Here is a 16,912-nt window from a genome sequence, read left to right on the forward strand (position 1 = left end):
AATATAGCAAAAGAAAACTGCTGGTCTCAGGTACTTTGTTATGACAGGGGTCCCCTGTAGTATTTCTACAAACTTATGAGGTGGATGGAGGGAGAGATACTTGTATACAGGTGCGACTCCCGTTGTAACGAAGTCTCTGCGAAAAGCACTTTTCTTTCACTATAATGAACTGTTATAATTGTTGAACAATAAAGTATATATTAAAAAATAATCAATGATTTGGGGAACTGAAATTTTACTTTGTTGTAATGAGATTTTTGTTATACATGTATTCGGGCTTGCTATAACTTGAGTGCAGTGTAGTGCACACCTGCCCAAAATTTTAGTTGAATACAGTCAAAGATGGGGAGGAATTCACAGTTTTACCAACATCACTTCATCTCTGGGCTAACAAGTGTCAAGCACTATGCATTTCTACATTCTCTCTTGCAAGAAATACATGTAATGCTTTGTCTCTCAAGGAATACTTTCCCAAGTAACTATCAAAAAGACTTTATATAAGGTAGATAGGAGCTGTGTGACAGAATAGTGTCACTTTTGTCTGGCTGCACTACCTGTCCACATCGAGCAAAATTTAGCTGGTGAATATGAACACTTCTCTTTTGGGGATGCTAACACCTCCCTGGATACACAATGCATGCACAGACATTGAAATTTAGCAAATTAATGAGGCATACCAAGGCCCTCAAGCCCTTGTCTGCACCCTTTAAAAAGAAACTGGATTTAGGAAGATCCAACAGGAGGAAATTGCAATTGGACGTCGCATGTGCCGTATATCGACGACAGTCAAAAATGCATTATTCTTAACTTATCCTAGAAATCTGCTGCTGTAACTTCTGGCCTCTCCGTAATTCAACTGAATTTCCAAAACTGAGAAAGAGAGATAAAGAGTGAGGGATGGAAAGGTAACTTAAAAGTTGCTTTGAATATGAGAGAATCTCAAATGTCTTAAGAGTTGCACACATAGAAACTTTTGATATGCATGTTTTTCTGACAGTTATTTCTGGCCAGGAACTACCATACAAAGAAAGTCTTGCCAAGCCCTGCTGACATTTTGTTTCCAGCAAGTTTTTCTTTATTGACATTTGTTAGTTCCAAAATGTCAAAACTTCCCCCTATATGATAGAAATTTGGCCACAATGAAGTCTTAGAGCTGTGTGGGAACAGTGTTGTCACATTAATCAGCAGATGTGGATTCAAATTACTGTCACTTCTCTCACATTGGTTTCTGGCACGACATTCATATTCTCCATCAGTGTAAGAGACGGTGTGGTTTCAGTAAGCAAGGAGGGTTCTATGGAAGAGAAAAACTCTTGATCAGTATTCGTCTTGAAAACCTCTTGATAAAGTCATTAATTTCAATTATCTATTCTTGAGCAATTTGACAATGCAATCATACACTGCAATGTCAATACAGTTGTATTTCTACATGCATGAGACACTTGCTTAAATGTCTGTTTACAATGAAAGTACATCTGATGTGTGACAATACATTTGTCCTGACAGCCTAATGGAATGTGTTTTCTTTTCCTTCGGACAGTGAAATACATTGTACATGTAGTTGGCATACATACATACATGACAACAGAACAATCTGAAGGTGAAATCTTGGAATATTTTAGGAGAATCTTTATATATTAAACTGCAAAAAAAAAAGTTTGATTTTTTTTTTTCCTCCGTCAAGAAGTGCTAAAGAGGTCATCAAAGAAACAAAAATCTTCTGGGTCTAAAAAACATGATTCAAATGGAACAACCAAAAGATAAAAAATAAAATAAAATATTTATCATCGTATTGTCAATCAAAGTAGAAATAGTGGCATGAAATTTTCTTTTGCACCGACTGACAATGATACAGTTGGCAAAAGGAAAAAAAAAAGGAAAAATGGCAAATGATAGCCATCCTATATAGGACTGGTATTATCATACTTCCAGTTTCCTATATTTTTTATTTTCATTTATTTATTTTTTTTAATATACAGTTAACCTTGCTTAAGTCGAATAATCACCTTAGTCAAAGGTCTTTTCCAGTCCTCTTTATATTCTATTGATTTTATCCACATAAGTAAAATTTCTCCTGGTAAGTTGAAGCTATTTCTTCAGTCCAAATATATGGATTTGACTCAGGCAAAGTTGACTATACTTCCAGTTTCAACACAACACTTAAGACATATAAAAATATTTCTATACTGCTTTACACATGCAACACACACTCTAAGGCATGCAAATCTTAACTATAACATACACACATTTCATGTTTGGTACAATAGTGTATATTGCACATATTTCAAATTAAACATATTTTGTCATAAATATGTCCTTGTTTAAGTAGAAAAGCAGGGAAACAATGTTACGTGAGGTGAACGCAACAAACAATAAATAATGAATACACAAATAAAATATCTAATACAATCTGCCTATATCTGGCTGCTAGCAGTTAGGAAGATAAATCACACCTCATTGTTTAGTCATAAATTACCATGGTAACTCATCTGATTACAGCAAAGGCATTCGCCTCTTGACACCTGGACTATTAGAGTCATCCATATGCATGAGAAGCATTGATGATAAGGTATGAATATGCATGAGCGTTGTTGAGGCAATGGTGGTATTCACACTCAAATATTCCTAAAACAAAGAGGAACTACAGATTACATACTTTGTGATTTTTTGTCAGAATTTCAGCCAACAACAAGAGAGGAACATAATCACATTCTTTGATATTTCAAGAATGCCTCATCTTGAGAAGAATGTGGGATAAATCAAATCATATCATTATCTCCAGGTGGTGCTATCATTATAGGAACTACCTGTAAGCAGTGCAAATGCATGTAGACTTGTATTGACTCATCATACCTTGATCATCCCATATGTGGCCCAAAGAATATCTAAATAGTGCCCAACAAATATCTAAATAGTGCCCAATGAATATCTAAATAGTGCCATGTATCTTGAGATAATATTTCTACTATTTTTCTTCAGATTATTTAATATGCCCACAAAAAAAGAAAAACATACAAGCAAAACAAAACACACCTTCCAAACCAAGATTTTGCCTGTGACGTCATCTGTCAATCAATGCTAAAGTCCTCTGATTAACAAAGTATACTGAAATGCACCTTCCCCTTCACTGAGCATACCTTGCATGTTTCCCTGAATTGTCTTTTGTTAATCATATTAGTGACTAAATAACATTATTATGATATATATGGCACATGTTTAGATATTCATACGGCCACATACATGTTAAGTGATGTTAAGAGTATTGTGAATCGATACAAGTCTATATGCATTGGCATTACATACACCTGTAGTTCCTTGAAATGTCCTGGAAGCACAAAACAAAACACACAAAAAAACACAACAACAACAATGAAGAGCAACACCAAAGCATACATAGAAGCAAAAGTGGTGACACATATCTCACTAAAAAACTTCACCACAGTCTAATATTAATTTTGGGGAAAACCTTTCAAATTCCTTTAGCACAATGTAGACTGCATAGGTCTGTAAAAATGTATATATATGTTTGGTTGGTAAGAGAACTGAAAATGTTTTGCAAATTCTCAAAATTTTGTCTGAAATCCTTTATGTCTCTTTCAGTTGCCTAAAAAAGGTGACTGTGATTGTGGTAGATGTTTTAGCACCTGATTTGATTTCTAGGACTCTATTTTTGCTCACAACATACTTCAGATTGAATCTCTACAACTCTCTAGCAAGTGCTCTGAGAACACAAACATTGGGTGACTTAAAGGTAGGGAATCCCATTTGCACACCTTAAATGAAGAGTTGTATAAATACAGTGGTATGTTGAAGAGAATATCATTTTAGAAACTCCCATAAAGTATTGAAAGTGGAAGGTAACATTTAGTTCATTTTTTTGACGGTTAGATTTTGAATTGAATTGTTTTCGGGGCTCACCGTAAATTCCAGTACATTACTAGGCTACCTTTGCAGACCCATGTACTGCATGTGTGTCCATCATGTATATTTTGTGAAGAAAGTTCATCAACACTTACAAACATTTCTATATACATTCTTACCACACACTCTATATGTTATTACATCAGCTCTTGTACTTTTAGATTTGTGTTTATAGATCACAAATACAGAAGAATGCAACAAAAAGGCTTAAGTGTGGCTGACACACAGAACTACTGAGTAGTTGAGTTTTGTGCATCATTCAAATTTTAGATAACTGTTGACTTCCAAATTTCTAAGCAGTGGCCTAAGCAAGTCCCCTGAGGTTCATATTTAATGTTTTGCTGCATTTTGGGAGGTCTGTAAAAGGTATCCCCTACCTTTAAAATAAACCTACTGGAAAAAAAAAAGCAGGAATATGTGACTTAGTGAGCTGGCATTGCTTATTGCATTGAGATCAGCCTAATACTAACAATTATTACCAAACAGTCGTTAACTTGTAATCTATGAAGAGAGATGAGTTCTTATGGTATTCAAAGCAAAGAGAAGCTTTAAAGCCACATACAAACAGAAAAAGAGAACTCCTTGGAGAAATTGCTGCTTAATGTTCAATTACTTCTAACAGTTTTCACTGTAAGAGTTATACTGTTATTTACTTCTTGTGGGAACTAGAAATGAAAAGGTAAGTCATGTAGACAGGATATATACACTGAAGCTGACAGGCTTACAGCAATTAGGCCCTACCTTTTCAATTTACTGGTTAACAGTTGAGTTTTTATTTTTTTGCCACTTAACTACGATACTTTGTAATTACTGGCTAGCATTAAGATGTGTCCCACAAATGGGCCTGCAATTCATTATCGAACCTTGTACTCTAAAGAAGGGCTTGAGTAATGTACCACACAAACCGTGGTTCAAGGTATTACCCAGTGTCTATTATGTGGGACTGAGGAGTGATATGATATTCAAATATTTGATGCGGACATTACTCAAACGAGGTGTATCTTGTGTTTTACAGAATTACTGCCAGTCTATTGTTAGCAAGATGCGTGGCTACTTCAACAAAAGTATGGAACTTAAATTTCTTATTGGCCGGTGAGTTGTATCCCATAATATATATTAAAAAAAAGGTTGTTACTCCATATCGTTGATCTCTTTCAAAAGAAACCTTGGGCATACTGTGCTTGGCTATAACCATCTTGAAGCAATACACACACAGCGTAATAGCTGCAGTCACACCGGCAAAACATCTCGAAGTTAAGTTCTAAAATTTGGCCAGTCTGAATACACTTCCCCAAAACTTTCCACTAAGAGTAGGGAAATATCCTGAACTCTTGCAAATCTTTTGGAAGTTTGTGCAGTCTGATCATGAAAGCATGCAACTTAAACATGGTACAGTTTGTCATGTGATCAGTCCACTGCCTGTTTGTAGAGCCTCTGAATTGTGTACTCATTGGGAGTTATGTGCATGCATTGCTTACATAACAATTATCACCTCTCAAATGCTGCACACTTTCTTTTTTGTTGTGCATGCCCAGCAGTGGCCCAAACTTTGAGTGCTCTATTATCAACAACTGAAACTCCAACACGTTTGGCTGCCAGAGTGAATAATAGAGCTAATTTTGTGAAGTGTTCTCAAAGTTAAATTTCTCAAAGTTTTGCCAGTGTGACCACAGCTTGTTTCCTTGCTCTGTCCGAAAGAAGCGCAAGCTAGACGGCTTCCGTCATGATCTCTTCAAGCTTTCTGAGTCGCTGACCAAGGGATTTCTGGTCGTAGGCGGGGCTGCTCCGCTGGAGGAGGTTGATGATGTTGCGATACTCAAGCTCCTTGAAGGCTGCTCCCTGCTCAACTATGCTGTTAAGAATATCCTGGAGCGGGAGAAAGTGAGAAAAAAATGAGAGTTGGATATACCAGAGGCCTGTTTCATGAAGATTGACGGTAACTTGCAATCAATCGCAAATCACGTTTCATAAACAACTTCGCCATTGATCGCAAGTAATACTCAATCTACTGAAATTTTCGCTTGATTTCAAGAGAAATCAAGTGTTAAGTGTCTTTATGAAACAGGACTTATGCTCAATATTGAACTTACGCTCGATTCAACAAGTTACGCTCAATAAATCGAGCGTAAGATCAATCGCAACTCTTTATGAAACAGGCTCCAGGTATCACAACTTCCAGTCATTGCCGACTTTCTGAAATGGGACCCATGTTTAGGCTTGAGGTTAAGCATACTATAAAACGAGGAATTTTCGCCTGCATTTTAATTTCGCGAATTTCGCGAGTGCCAAGATTAAAGTTCTTGTCTACACTATATGCATTGAATGCCAGTGACAGTTCGCGAAAATTTCATGCCACAAAAAAAGGCCGTCGGCTCAAATTCGCGAAAACTTCATGCCGCGAATATATCATGTTTTACAGTACACTAGTCTTCTTTTGCTGATGTGTTCCTCCTCTATATTCTTTATTTGTGTGCTTACCGTGGTCCCACTTTATCTAGCACAGTACTGTACAAAAATTGTATGATCCATGGTAGCTGTTGCAAGTGTTTGAAGCCAAAATATTGTTCTCTGAAAGGCTCAAAACTCATCTTCCACCATTTGAAATTTGCTTGCAATACATCAAAAGGATCTACAAAGAAACTTGTTTGGCTGATGCAATTTGCCAGGATTATATGTCGTCTTTAAATATTTTGAGAAAAAAAAAGTCAAATGATTTTGAACGCATGCATACCACTTCTATTCCAGAAACACCCCTTTCCCATTCAGTAGTGGCCAAGTAAAACGTTTCCTGACTATCGATCGCATCCCAGCAATCATATTTTCCAATAAGCTCCATGTGATTCACTCTAACACAGAAGATCAATGAGTCCCGCAAGGTTGCCTTATTTGTCGATTATCAATAATAGCTCATAAAAAATTATGTATCAACCACAATCAGGTAATTGCACTGCAAACAGGTATGAGGGACATGCTCTGTAGGCACACTCACATCTGTGTTCTTGTACATGAGCTCATAGTATTGTCGGGCGTGGTCCAAATCCGTCTCCCTCGACATGGTGATGTTGGTCAGATTCTGCTGGAGGATGAAGATGTTCCGGCACCTGAGGGAAATCAGGAAACAAAAGCTGAGTGACAATCTGATGAGCAGCCATTAAAACCACACGGCTGTGTGACTGAAACACAGGATAAACTAAAAGAGAAAGTCTGTGAATCCAAAGGTGCACTTCCATGTCTTGTTCAGCTTGGCTTTCATCATAAACATAGTAAAATTAAGCACTATGAATGGGCAATGTTTCATCTAATTTGACATAAAATATAATATTCATGGATCTTAAAGTTATGTGGATTTTCATGAATGAAAAATTAATCACAACTACATATACATATATTAGAAAAGGTGATGACATTACTGGGTTACAAGTCATACGTAATGACCTACATATAAATACTTTGAGTTTCCTGCTTTTAAACAAAATCTACATGAAAAGTTGTAACCTTTGCATCAAATTACTGTTGTTATATTGTGATGTCATAGTATGATATCACAGTAAATTAATGATTGCATGGTACCATAACAGTTGAATGATACTACTACTACAGCCAACTAGCCTATTGCATTCTAGAATTCAACCCATTATAAAGGCAGTAGCTAAAACAGCACATTACTAAACAACTCCACAGTCTTTCATGAGTGCAAATTATGATCTAACTTAAATACAATTGAGAATGGCTTCATACAACATTGTCTTCATTACATCAAAGAGCAACGTTGAAAAGAGAAATGAACAGTATTGCAGGCAAGCAAGGAACCACATTAAACAAGAATATCGTCGTGTCACTCACATTTTCTTGATTCCATTTTCATTGATTCTCTTGATGTACTGTGAGCTATTGATGAGTAGATACGATACAAGATGGCCCAGGCCCTCAAAGACGTACCTAAAAATGAAGAGTAAATGACAAACACATCATGATTTGACAGAATAGAAACACACATAAGATTGAAAACAAGTCCTTAAAAACTAACATTTCCCACTTTCATGTTAAGGTGTGACTTTCCTTCCACAGTAAACTCTGCCCCTCAACTACACTCTGCAAAGCTGCGAAAAACAAGTATTGATAGAGCCTATCAGGGACCCAGTAGGAAACAAAATGCTTTGGTGATTGGATCTAGCTTTTGTGTACCACAAAATGGCAGTCTGCAAGGATGCCAACCTTGTACACAGCTGTGCAGTACTCCGAGGGCCGAAAAGGCATCTTTTTGGTGGAAAAAGCATATTTTTACCTTTTCTGCAGTAGACAAGTGTCCTAATACATTAAAGGAAAAGCTGTAATTTCCATGAAATGTGCAGTATTGTTTGTTTGTTTTTTGTTTGTTTGGTTTTTTTCTTTTTTTTGGGGGGGGGGGGACACAGTGTAAAATACTGCCCCCCCAAAAAAAAAAAAAAAAAAAAAAAAAAAAGTACAGTTGCCATCTCCAAGTCCAGTTGAAATGCTCACAAGAAAATGGAGTGAGTGTACTGCAGGCATGTGGGTCTGACTCTGACAACCCGAATAATATGTTTTAAAACACTTTGAGCACTACTGATACACTGGAAGGGCAACATAAAAAGACAAAAGAAGTTCTAGCTGTTATAACATATAAATAGTCCTTCATCATCACACCCACTGTTCGTGGTAACCCATGGCAACTCACTTGAACTTGGCTGGATGTAGACTAGTATGGAGCGCCTCCTCTAAGCTGGTGAGGTCTTTGCTCAACTTGATGACATTGGGGTCAGGGTCCACGCTGTCTACACTGGTGAAGAAACTTGACTGAGGGATATGAAGAAGATCAGATATAGCAGGTAACTATCTTCATGTGGAATTCATTACAGTTCAGCTACAACAGCTGCATTCATGCTTAAATGCTGAACAGAGCTCATAATAGACACTTGAGCGCTGCTCAAAGATCCATCGAAGTTTCAATACACTATTATAGACAGTTGCTTTCAGAGAAATTGTATACATCTATTCCGTACAGTTTACTTCTAACACATTCCCACATGATCTGCATCATATGAACAAAGAAAATGAACCATAAATTCACAAACTTGCTGAAGACTTCCAAACTAATAATAACAAACAAAGATACTGGCATTCATGTCAAGTGCCATCAAGTTTCATTTTTTAATCCAAATGAAAGATATGATGGATGATTTGCTCACTGAATGTCTACTTATCAAGCAATATCCATTTCATCAGTTTACTTACAAACATGACAAAGAATGTCTTCTTTATTTTGCCCATTCATGGTAAGAAAGTGAAGTTTTGTATTTTCTTTTTGGTGAAAATCTCAAAACTATTCACAAATAGTGTAAAATGACAAATGATAGGAAGAACTTCTCAGCATTCTTTGAAATTTTGATCTGTTATTTCCAAGAAAAAATATGGAAAAAATGCTGTCAGGAGGAAATGGTTTGCTCGGTTTAAATCTGGATGGAAACTGGAATACTAATTTTTGTTGGAAAGATGAATTCACTCATTACTATGGACAATCTGGCAAAAAAAAAAAAAAATCAAATCAAATTAATTCCTTAAACAGTGAAATATATCATAACCCTGATCGGTGGTATGACAGGAAGAGCAGAGAAAAACCTTGGTTACACCTAGCTGGAACTCACATGCTTGGTGACCGGCATGAGGAAGAAGAAACAGTGTAGTCGCACTTCTAGATGGAGGACCAAGAGACAGGTGTCAGCCAGGTCCTGGAACTCTCTGGCTAGACTGATGAGAGACTGGAGAAGACTCATGTCTACCGGTGGGATTTCCTGCAAGGGGTGCAAGGCAGCAACTATCTTTGGATTTGTGTTCATGCTGCAGGGTGCTACACAACTCTATTTTACCACTTGCCCGATCAGGCAAGCAGATTTTGACATTTGCTGCGAAACACTTGCCTGAATATCAATCTTACTTGCCCAAAAAGAAAGTCCAAAACGTAAGGAAATGATATAGAAAATTATGTGTAAGTCAAGGGCTTAATAAAACACAATCATTTGAATAAATAGCACACATTGATTTGCGCACTTAAACAACACACATTGATTTGCGCACTTAAACACAATGGAGTAACAAACTTGGTCCGATCAAGTGTTGCCATTGCATTGCATTGGGGCTTCTTCAACAGCCATTATCTTTGAGCTTCTGAATGGTTGACTTTGTGGGAAGGTTGGGGGGAATAAGAGAAAAAAAAGGGGACTTCAAAACTTTTTGCTTGCCCAATTCGGGCAAGCATTTGTTCTCATTGTTCAAAAACACTTGTCCGAACTTGATTTTCACTTGCCTCGGGCAATCAGGCAAGTGCTTATGTAGCACCCTGCGCTGTCAAATGGTAATCATCTCTGTCACATTTATCCCTACGAAATGACTTCTTTCAATTGAAGAGAAAAAACTTCAGGAAGCTTCTTCTTCTTCCTCCTCTTCTTTCTCTTCTATCCCTTTAGTCCAAGACTGATGGGGCACTACAGAAAATCAGCCAAACAGCTTCTCAATTTTTTAAGCATTCTTCTCACTTTTCATTGTGTTACTCAGTATCAAACCTATCTACTACCAAATATTTTCCTCTCGAGGAAAAGGCAAAAAATACTGTCACACACACACTTTTTTATACAGAAATAAACAGATATAGATAGAAGAAACCATAATCTTTCCATCACAGCCATTTTTCTGGGCAGCAAAACACATATAAACATGAATTAAGGCCACGAATGCACGCACTGGTCTACATTTTGGAAGCTGGTATACCAGGTTCCTGCAAGGAACAGTTTAACAGTTGATATCAACACTTAGTGTTCATACACTAAGCCATAAGTTTGATATTTTGATTATCCTGGATAAAAATCAGCTCAACCCTTAACCCTAAAAGGGCCGGGCTTTTTTGGCTATGCTAAGACCATCTCAGCCATCGGTGGTGCGATCGCGATGAAATTTTGCATGCCTGAGACTCATGTCATAGTCTACAAGATTATGTTATAAGATTTTTTGAAACAATCAATTTCTAATTTTAATTAATTAATTATGCAAATTAGCCTAATTAAAAGCATTGAGTCTAATTTTTGATCTGTAAATCTGTTAAATAGCATATTCAACAATTGTACATCACAAAACTGCCAAAATTCATTTCAATTCTTATGTATTTTACTGTTTTCAGAATTTCTTATGTATTTCCTTGTTTTTCAACTCTTTTTTTAATTGGAAATTGTCACTGACCACTTTTCTACCATAATTAGCATAAAATTAATCAATGAAAGCGATTAATTGTAAAAATAATCAGGTTTTTATGACTTTCATGACAGAGCACTGTTTTCCATAGGAAATGTACACAAAATCACAAAATTGTGCCCATTTTGGGGCGACATTCCGTTACAAAAATGGGCGTGGCTTCGCAAAAGTATGCACGGACGTTGCAAATTTGGTCTCAAAAGTTGCGCAAGACTTGAACAAAGAAAGTCAAGAAGCCTCGCGATGAGGCCTTCTCACATTACAGAATTATAGCGCGAAATGTCGAGGGGGGGCGGATAGGTAAGTTTAAGAGCCTGGACACAGAAAGTGTAATTAATGCTAGTATCCTTGCTCTACTGAAATAATGTGCAGTCCCACATGAAGGCCATTGTGCTGTGATGGATTCAGAAGATTACATGATCCCCACTCATTGACACTTATTGTTAAGATTTTAGTGTCAATCTGTGACTGAAGCAAAGCACAGGCTGTGTGCACATCCCTCTCCAGGACAGCGTCTTCACATTTTGGGAGAGTACTCATTCAAGGTTCAAGGTGATATAGCACAGGATGTGTGGATGGGTGATACAACACAGGAAGGGTTGACCATTGCGTATGATACTTTGGGGCTTCCTATTCTAATCAGTATTCAAAGCACACAAAGGTTTCACCCTTTCTGTGCCAGGGACTTTGGACAGTGTGTACAGTGCTATGGAGTCTTCCTGTGCTAATCAGCTCTCACAGAACATAAAGGGTTAAATGAGTGCACTGACTTACCAGCAAGGGAGTGCCTGGGACGTTGAGGGTATTGAATCCTGGGCTTGGGAGGAGGCCAGCAAAACCTCTCACCCTTGAGGCAAACCATTCCTAAAAGGATGAGAAAGAGAAGGAGACTTTCCCCATCAGACTGATTGATTGATTGACACTCCAGGGTCTCATTTCATGAAACATGTTAGGATAGCCACAACTCTCATGTGTAAATTGTATATGAACATGTACAAGACCAAGTTTTGTTCACCACTAGCATGTGCAGGAAACAGCATTTTATTAGAACCTTTTTTTTTTAATAGTGGAAAATTAAGCAAAGAAAATGGGATTCCATCAGGATTCGAACCCGAGACCTCCGGATTGCTAGCCCGGTGCTCTACCGACTGAGCTATAGAAAGCCCTAGTTGAGTGTTCGTCCCAGAAACCCTAGATTCTCAATGCTCAAATGGTCAAAAGCTATAGCAGTGTGTTTGTGTGTGACACACTTGTACACACTTGAACCTGGCATAAACCCGAAGGATAATTCAACTTGGGGATAAATGTACATTAATTTTTGAGTAAGTTATATATTAAAAAAATGAAAAATACTTTGTGGTAACACAAAATGCATAACATGCACAAAACACATTTCACAAAAATATACAAGAAATAAAGTGTACAGTACACATCATTATGCTGATATTGCAGATGCAAAAGAGCAGAGAGAGAGAGACAGAAGAGAAACATGACGGAAACCCGCAAAAAGCTATCAAGCTTGTTGGAATGCACATTAATTTAGTGCTTAAAAACAATTAAATCACATACACTTGCACCTCATCAACATTTGAATATTCACGACCTTTGACGGACATACTGTCCTGAATGACAACAGGCATTCTCAGCTCATTCTGTACTCACAAGACTTTCATGGAGATTAGCCAGCAATCTCAGAGATCCCAAGTCTGTCAAGACTTCGTGGTCCTGCAGCAGCTTATCCCCAAGATTAGTGACAAGTAGTTCAGATTCCTGTGCGTGGGAAAAGGTCATCAGGTCAGGAGAGTTAGAAACAACTTACTCCTACATTTGTGTTCCTGCCTACTTCAATAGATGTTGAACAATGACAAGTGTTTCCAGTGTTTTTACTCTATTTCTTCTTCTGTTCAGAATAATAGTATAAATCAGGTATGTCGCAAATGAAGGGCATTCATGGGTCACATATTCTCTCATTAGATCCCACTTTAGCTCCTAAAATTTACTATAATGCCCATCCTAAATATTATCACCATCTGAAATCTACCAACATTGTACCTATCCTCAATGTCACCATCATCTACAATCTACTATCATCATCACCCTTCTCAGTAGCATCACCATCTGATTTTTACCAACATCACGGCCATCCTCAATGCCATCATCATCATCCTAAATCTACTATCATAATGAACATCCTCAATATCGTCACCATCTAAAATCTACCATCTAGACCATCCTCAATGCCATCACCACCTGAAATTTACTATCATCACAACCATCATCAATTTTATAACTATCTGAAATCTACCATCATGACCACCATCCTCAATATCATCACCATCCTAAATCTTCTATCATAACGAACAACCTCAATATCACCATCTGAAGTCTACCATCATCACCACCATCGTCAATGCCATCACCATCTAAAATCTACCATCTAGACCATCCTCAATGTCATCGCCATCTGAAGTCTACCATCATCATAACCATCCTCAATGCCATCACCATCTAAAATCTGCCATCATCATAGCCATCGTGAATGCGATCACCATTTGAAATTTACTACCATCAAGACCATCCTCAATATCACCACCATCTGAAATCTACCATCATCATGACCATCGTCAATATTGTCACCATCTAAAATCTACCATCTAGACCATCCTCAATGTCATTGCCATCTGAAGTCTACCATCATCATAACCATCCTCAATGCCATCACCATCTAAAATCTGCCATCATCATAGCCATCGTGAATGCCATCACCATTTGAAATTTACTACCATCAAGACCATCCTCAATATCACCACCATCTGAAATCTACCATCATCATGACCATCGTCAATATTGTCACCATCTAAAATCTACCATCTAGACCATCCTCAATGTCATCGCCATCTGAAGTCTACCATCATCATAACCATCCTCAATGCCATCACCATCTAAAATCTGCCATCATCATAGCCATCCTGAATGCCATCACCATTTGAAATCTACCATCAAAACAACATTCCTCAATATCATCACCACCTGAAATCTGCTATCGTCACGACATTCCTCAATACCATCACCATCGACACGACCATCCTAAATGTCATCACCATCAACATGACCATCCTAAATGCAATCACCTTCTCATTCCTCTCTCGGATGTCCTCGATGGTCTCCGGGACAGCATCCATGGAATCCTTGTCTGCCTTTCTCTCCTCCTGGAGGTTCAGCCAGTTTGGTAGGAAGCGAAGACATTGGTTGATGTCCGTGTCCTTTACCCACGATGCACTGAAGATTCTCTTGTCCTCCGAGTCAGGCTGTACAAGACCTGTTGAGTGAAGAGAATTCAGTGGTGCACTTATAATACTCTCTCACTTTTATGTGGTAAAGGCTGGTGTTTTTAGTGATAAGTTATGAGGTTAATCTTGTTGGTTCTTTGTGACAGGAACAATCCAAGTTTTCTTGTTGAGTAAAGATGCTTCTACTACTTTTCACTAATCAGGCAAAGTCATACATGTAACAAGAGAAGTGTTTTACTTTTTTTTCATTAATCTATGTGTTTTTACAAATAATGATAAACTACAATTTCAATCATTTTCATCAATTGGAAACTCATGAATATAAGAAGTGGGGAGAAAGATACTTTTACTATCGTACCTCTCCTTTGGGAACAAACTACCCAGCAGCAAATACAAAGTTTGCAATGATGACTTGTTGTTGCTATGGTAGCAGCTCTGAGGAAAGTGCAATTGTGTATATGATATAGCTATGTGCAAAAAAGAAAAAAAAAAAAAGAAACCATGAGCGATGGCCGTGCAAAAATCGAACAGAAATGCAACTGTGCATGTGCACTTTGCACTTAAAGTAAAATTTGTCCTTGATAGAGAAAAGCATATGTACAGAGCACTCAAATGATCCCAAACTTAAATGGCATTTTTGAGTCATTTCATAAATAATACATAGTAATCTGTTTCTTATTGATCATCTCACCTCGGTAGGTGGCAAAGCAAGTCTCCTTGTAATCCTGTAGAATGTTGCACAGCATGTTTAGGAACTGGTCAGCGTAGGACGGCAGGTCAGTGGTCAGTTGTCGTAGTGAGGTTACGGCCCGGTCCATGGTCACTACGGCCTGGAGGAGTGGGCAGGGCGCCCCCAGGGTCTTCTGGGTCTGGATGTCCACCAGTGACTTCAGGGATTCACTTCCTGTGTATAAAGGTCAACCACAGATATATAGGTCATTTGAATTTGTGACTTGATATGAGTGCGATACCTTTGAGTGAGGGAGCAGTTAGAAATATGAACCTGGTATTCAAATTATCAAAAATGTTGATAAAGGCAGAATGCTTTTTAAACTTACTGCTGCTTAGTGTGGCATTCAAACACTTATCAGAAGAAAATGATTGTAAATGAAAGGAAGATATTATTCAGAGGGGTGAAGATTCAGGTTTGAGTTTCTTCAGTTTGTCTCCCTCTACAAATGAAAATTTGTTAAGATCGCAACTGCTGATCTGTAAATTAACAAACAAGTCGGAAAAAAGGAACCAGTGGGACTCGAACCTGTCATCAGCAGCAGTAGCAGTAGATGACAGGTTAGATGACAGGTTTGAGTCCCACTGGTTCCTTATTTCCGACTTGTTTGTTAATTTACAGATCAGCAGTTGCGATCTTAACAAATTTTCATTTGTAGAGGGAGACAAACTGAAGAAACTCAAACCTGAAAATAATTGTACTTATGCCAAGGCACTTTGCTTAAATTGACGGTCTTCTTCATCAGCACTTAGTAATCCCTTCAAACACAACCCAGGGTATAGATAGCAAGCCCACCCACATGTAGCAAAGTGCCTCAGTCCACAAGAAGGCCATGGTGACACATTAGGGATTAGGGGGGATTAGTTAATCTCCATTCATTCACAACTGGCTTCCAGACAACTGTTCCAGTCAGCAAACAAAGCACTATTCAAATTCATGAAATTCTTCCAGCAATGTAGGGCAATTTGTCAATTAGGTGCAAACAAAGCACTAATTGGCACATGAAGCACAGTAAAGGTTAAGGACACATACATGTATGTCCAGCAGGAAATGAGCCTAGGATTTTCAAGAGAATAATCTAGAATACTACCCCACTCTGCTTTGATTTCAAGATAAATACCATCCTGATATTATGCTGCTTTGTATGAAAACAGAAAAATCAGAGAAGTAGTTCAGTGAAATTTTATTTATTTATTATTATTATTATTTTATTTTATTTTTTTTGGGGGGGGGGGAATTGGACATGCAATACAATTTATGTACTGTAAAAGCTTTAATAGAGAGTACGACAAATTGGCAACTATGTGTGATCTACATGTAGAGTAGCTCTCTATTTGGTTTGTACACAAAAAATCACCAAGTTTCATTTTTCTTGTGAGAAAAGAATTCTTCAGACCTGTCCTTGGTATGTAATCATAGTAATAAATATCTGCCTGTTCTCTTCTGTCTGTGGCCAAAGATTTTAGAAAAAATTTGTGAAATTTGTGAATAAACCAAATTTTGCTTTTATACAAAAGAACGTAATATCGGGATGACATTTTTTTTTCTATTTTGTTTACCTTTTGTAGCAGCTTGAAGATCGTCCTCTATGTCTGATAGTAGATAGCCAAGGAAGATATCCTTAACGAAGTCACTCACAAAGTTATGCAAGGTGCAGTGGTTCCTACAGGAATGAGCAGAGTAAAAAGAACATTATTATGTGATGTTCTAT

The 16,912-nt window shown here is 37.7% G+C and overlaps 1 protein-coding gene across 1 annotated transcript; it reads right to left on the minus strand.

Moving 5' to 3' along the window:
- Window positions 1–3,595: 3,595 nt before the first annotated feature.
- On the minus strand, window positions 3,596–16,886 carry LOC139737382 (exocyst complex component 4-like; the record flags this gene model as incomplete). Its single annotated transcript, XM_071648058.1, is given in 11 exon segments — window positions 3,596–5,787; window positions 6,911–7,022; window positions 7,765–7,860; window positions 8,618–8,736; window positions 9,585–9,731; window positions 11,956–12,045; window positions 12,844–12,951; window positions 14,313–14,500; window positions 15,163–15,375; window positions 16,761–16,862; window positions 16,865–16,886. Coding segments are annotated over 11 exon segments (1,356 nt in total), but the record flags the coding sequence as incomplete, so codon positions are not given.
- Between the last annotated feature and the right edge of the window lie 26 nt (window positions 16,887–16,912).

Source organism: Diadema antillarum, unplaced genomic scaffold (genome assembly GCF_040938485.1).
Source record: "Diadema antillarum isolate AM-2024a unplaced genomic scaffold, OU_Dant_1.0 seq00000691_RagTag, whole genome shotgun sequence".
NCBI lineage: Eukaryota > Metazoa > Echinodermata > Echinoidea > Diadematoida > Diadematidae > Diadema > Diadema antillarum.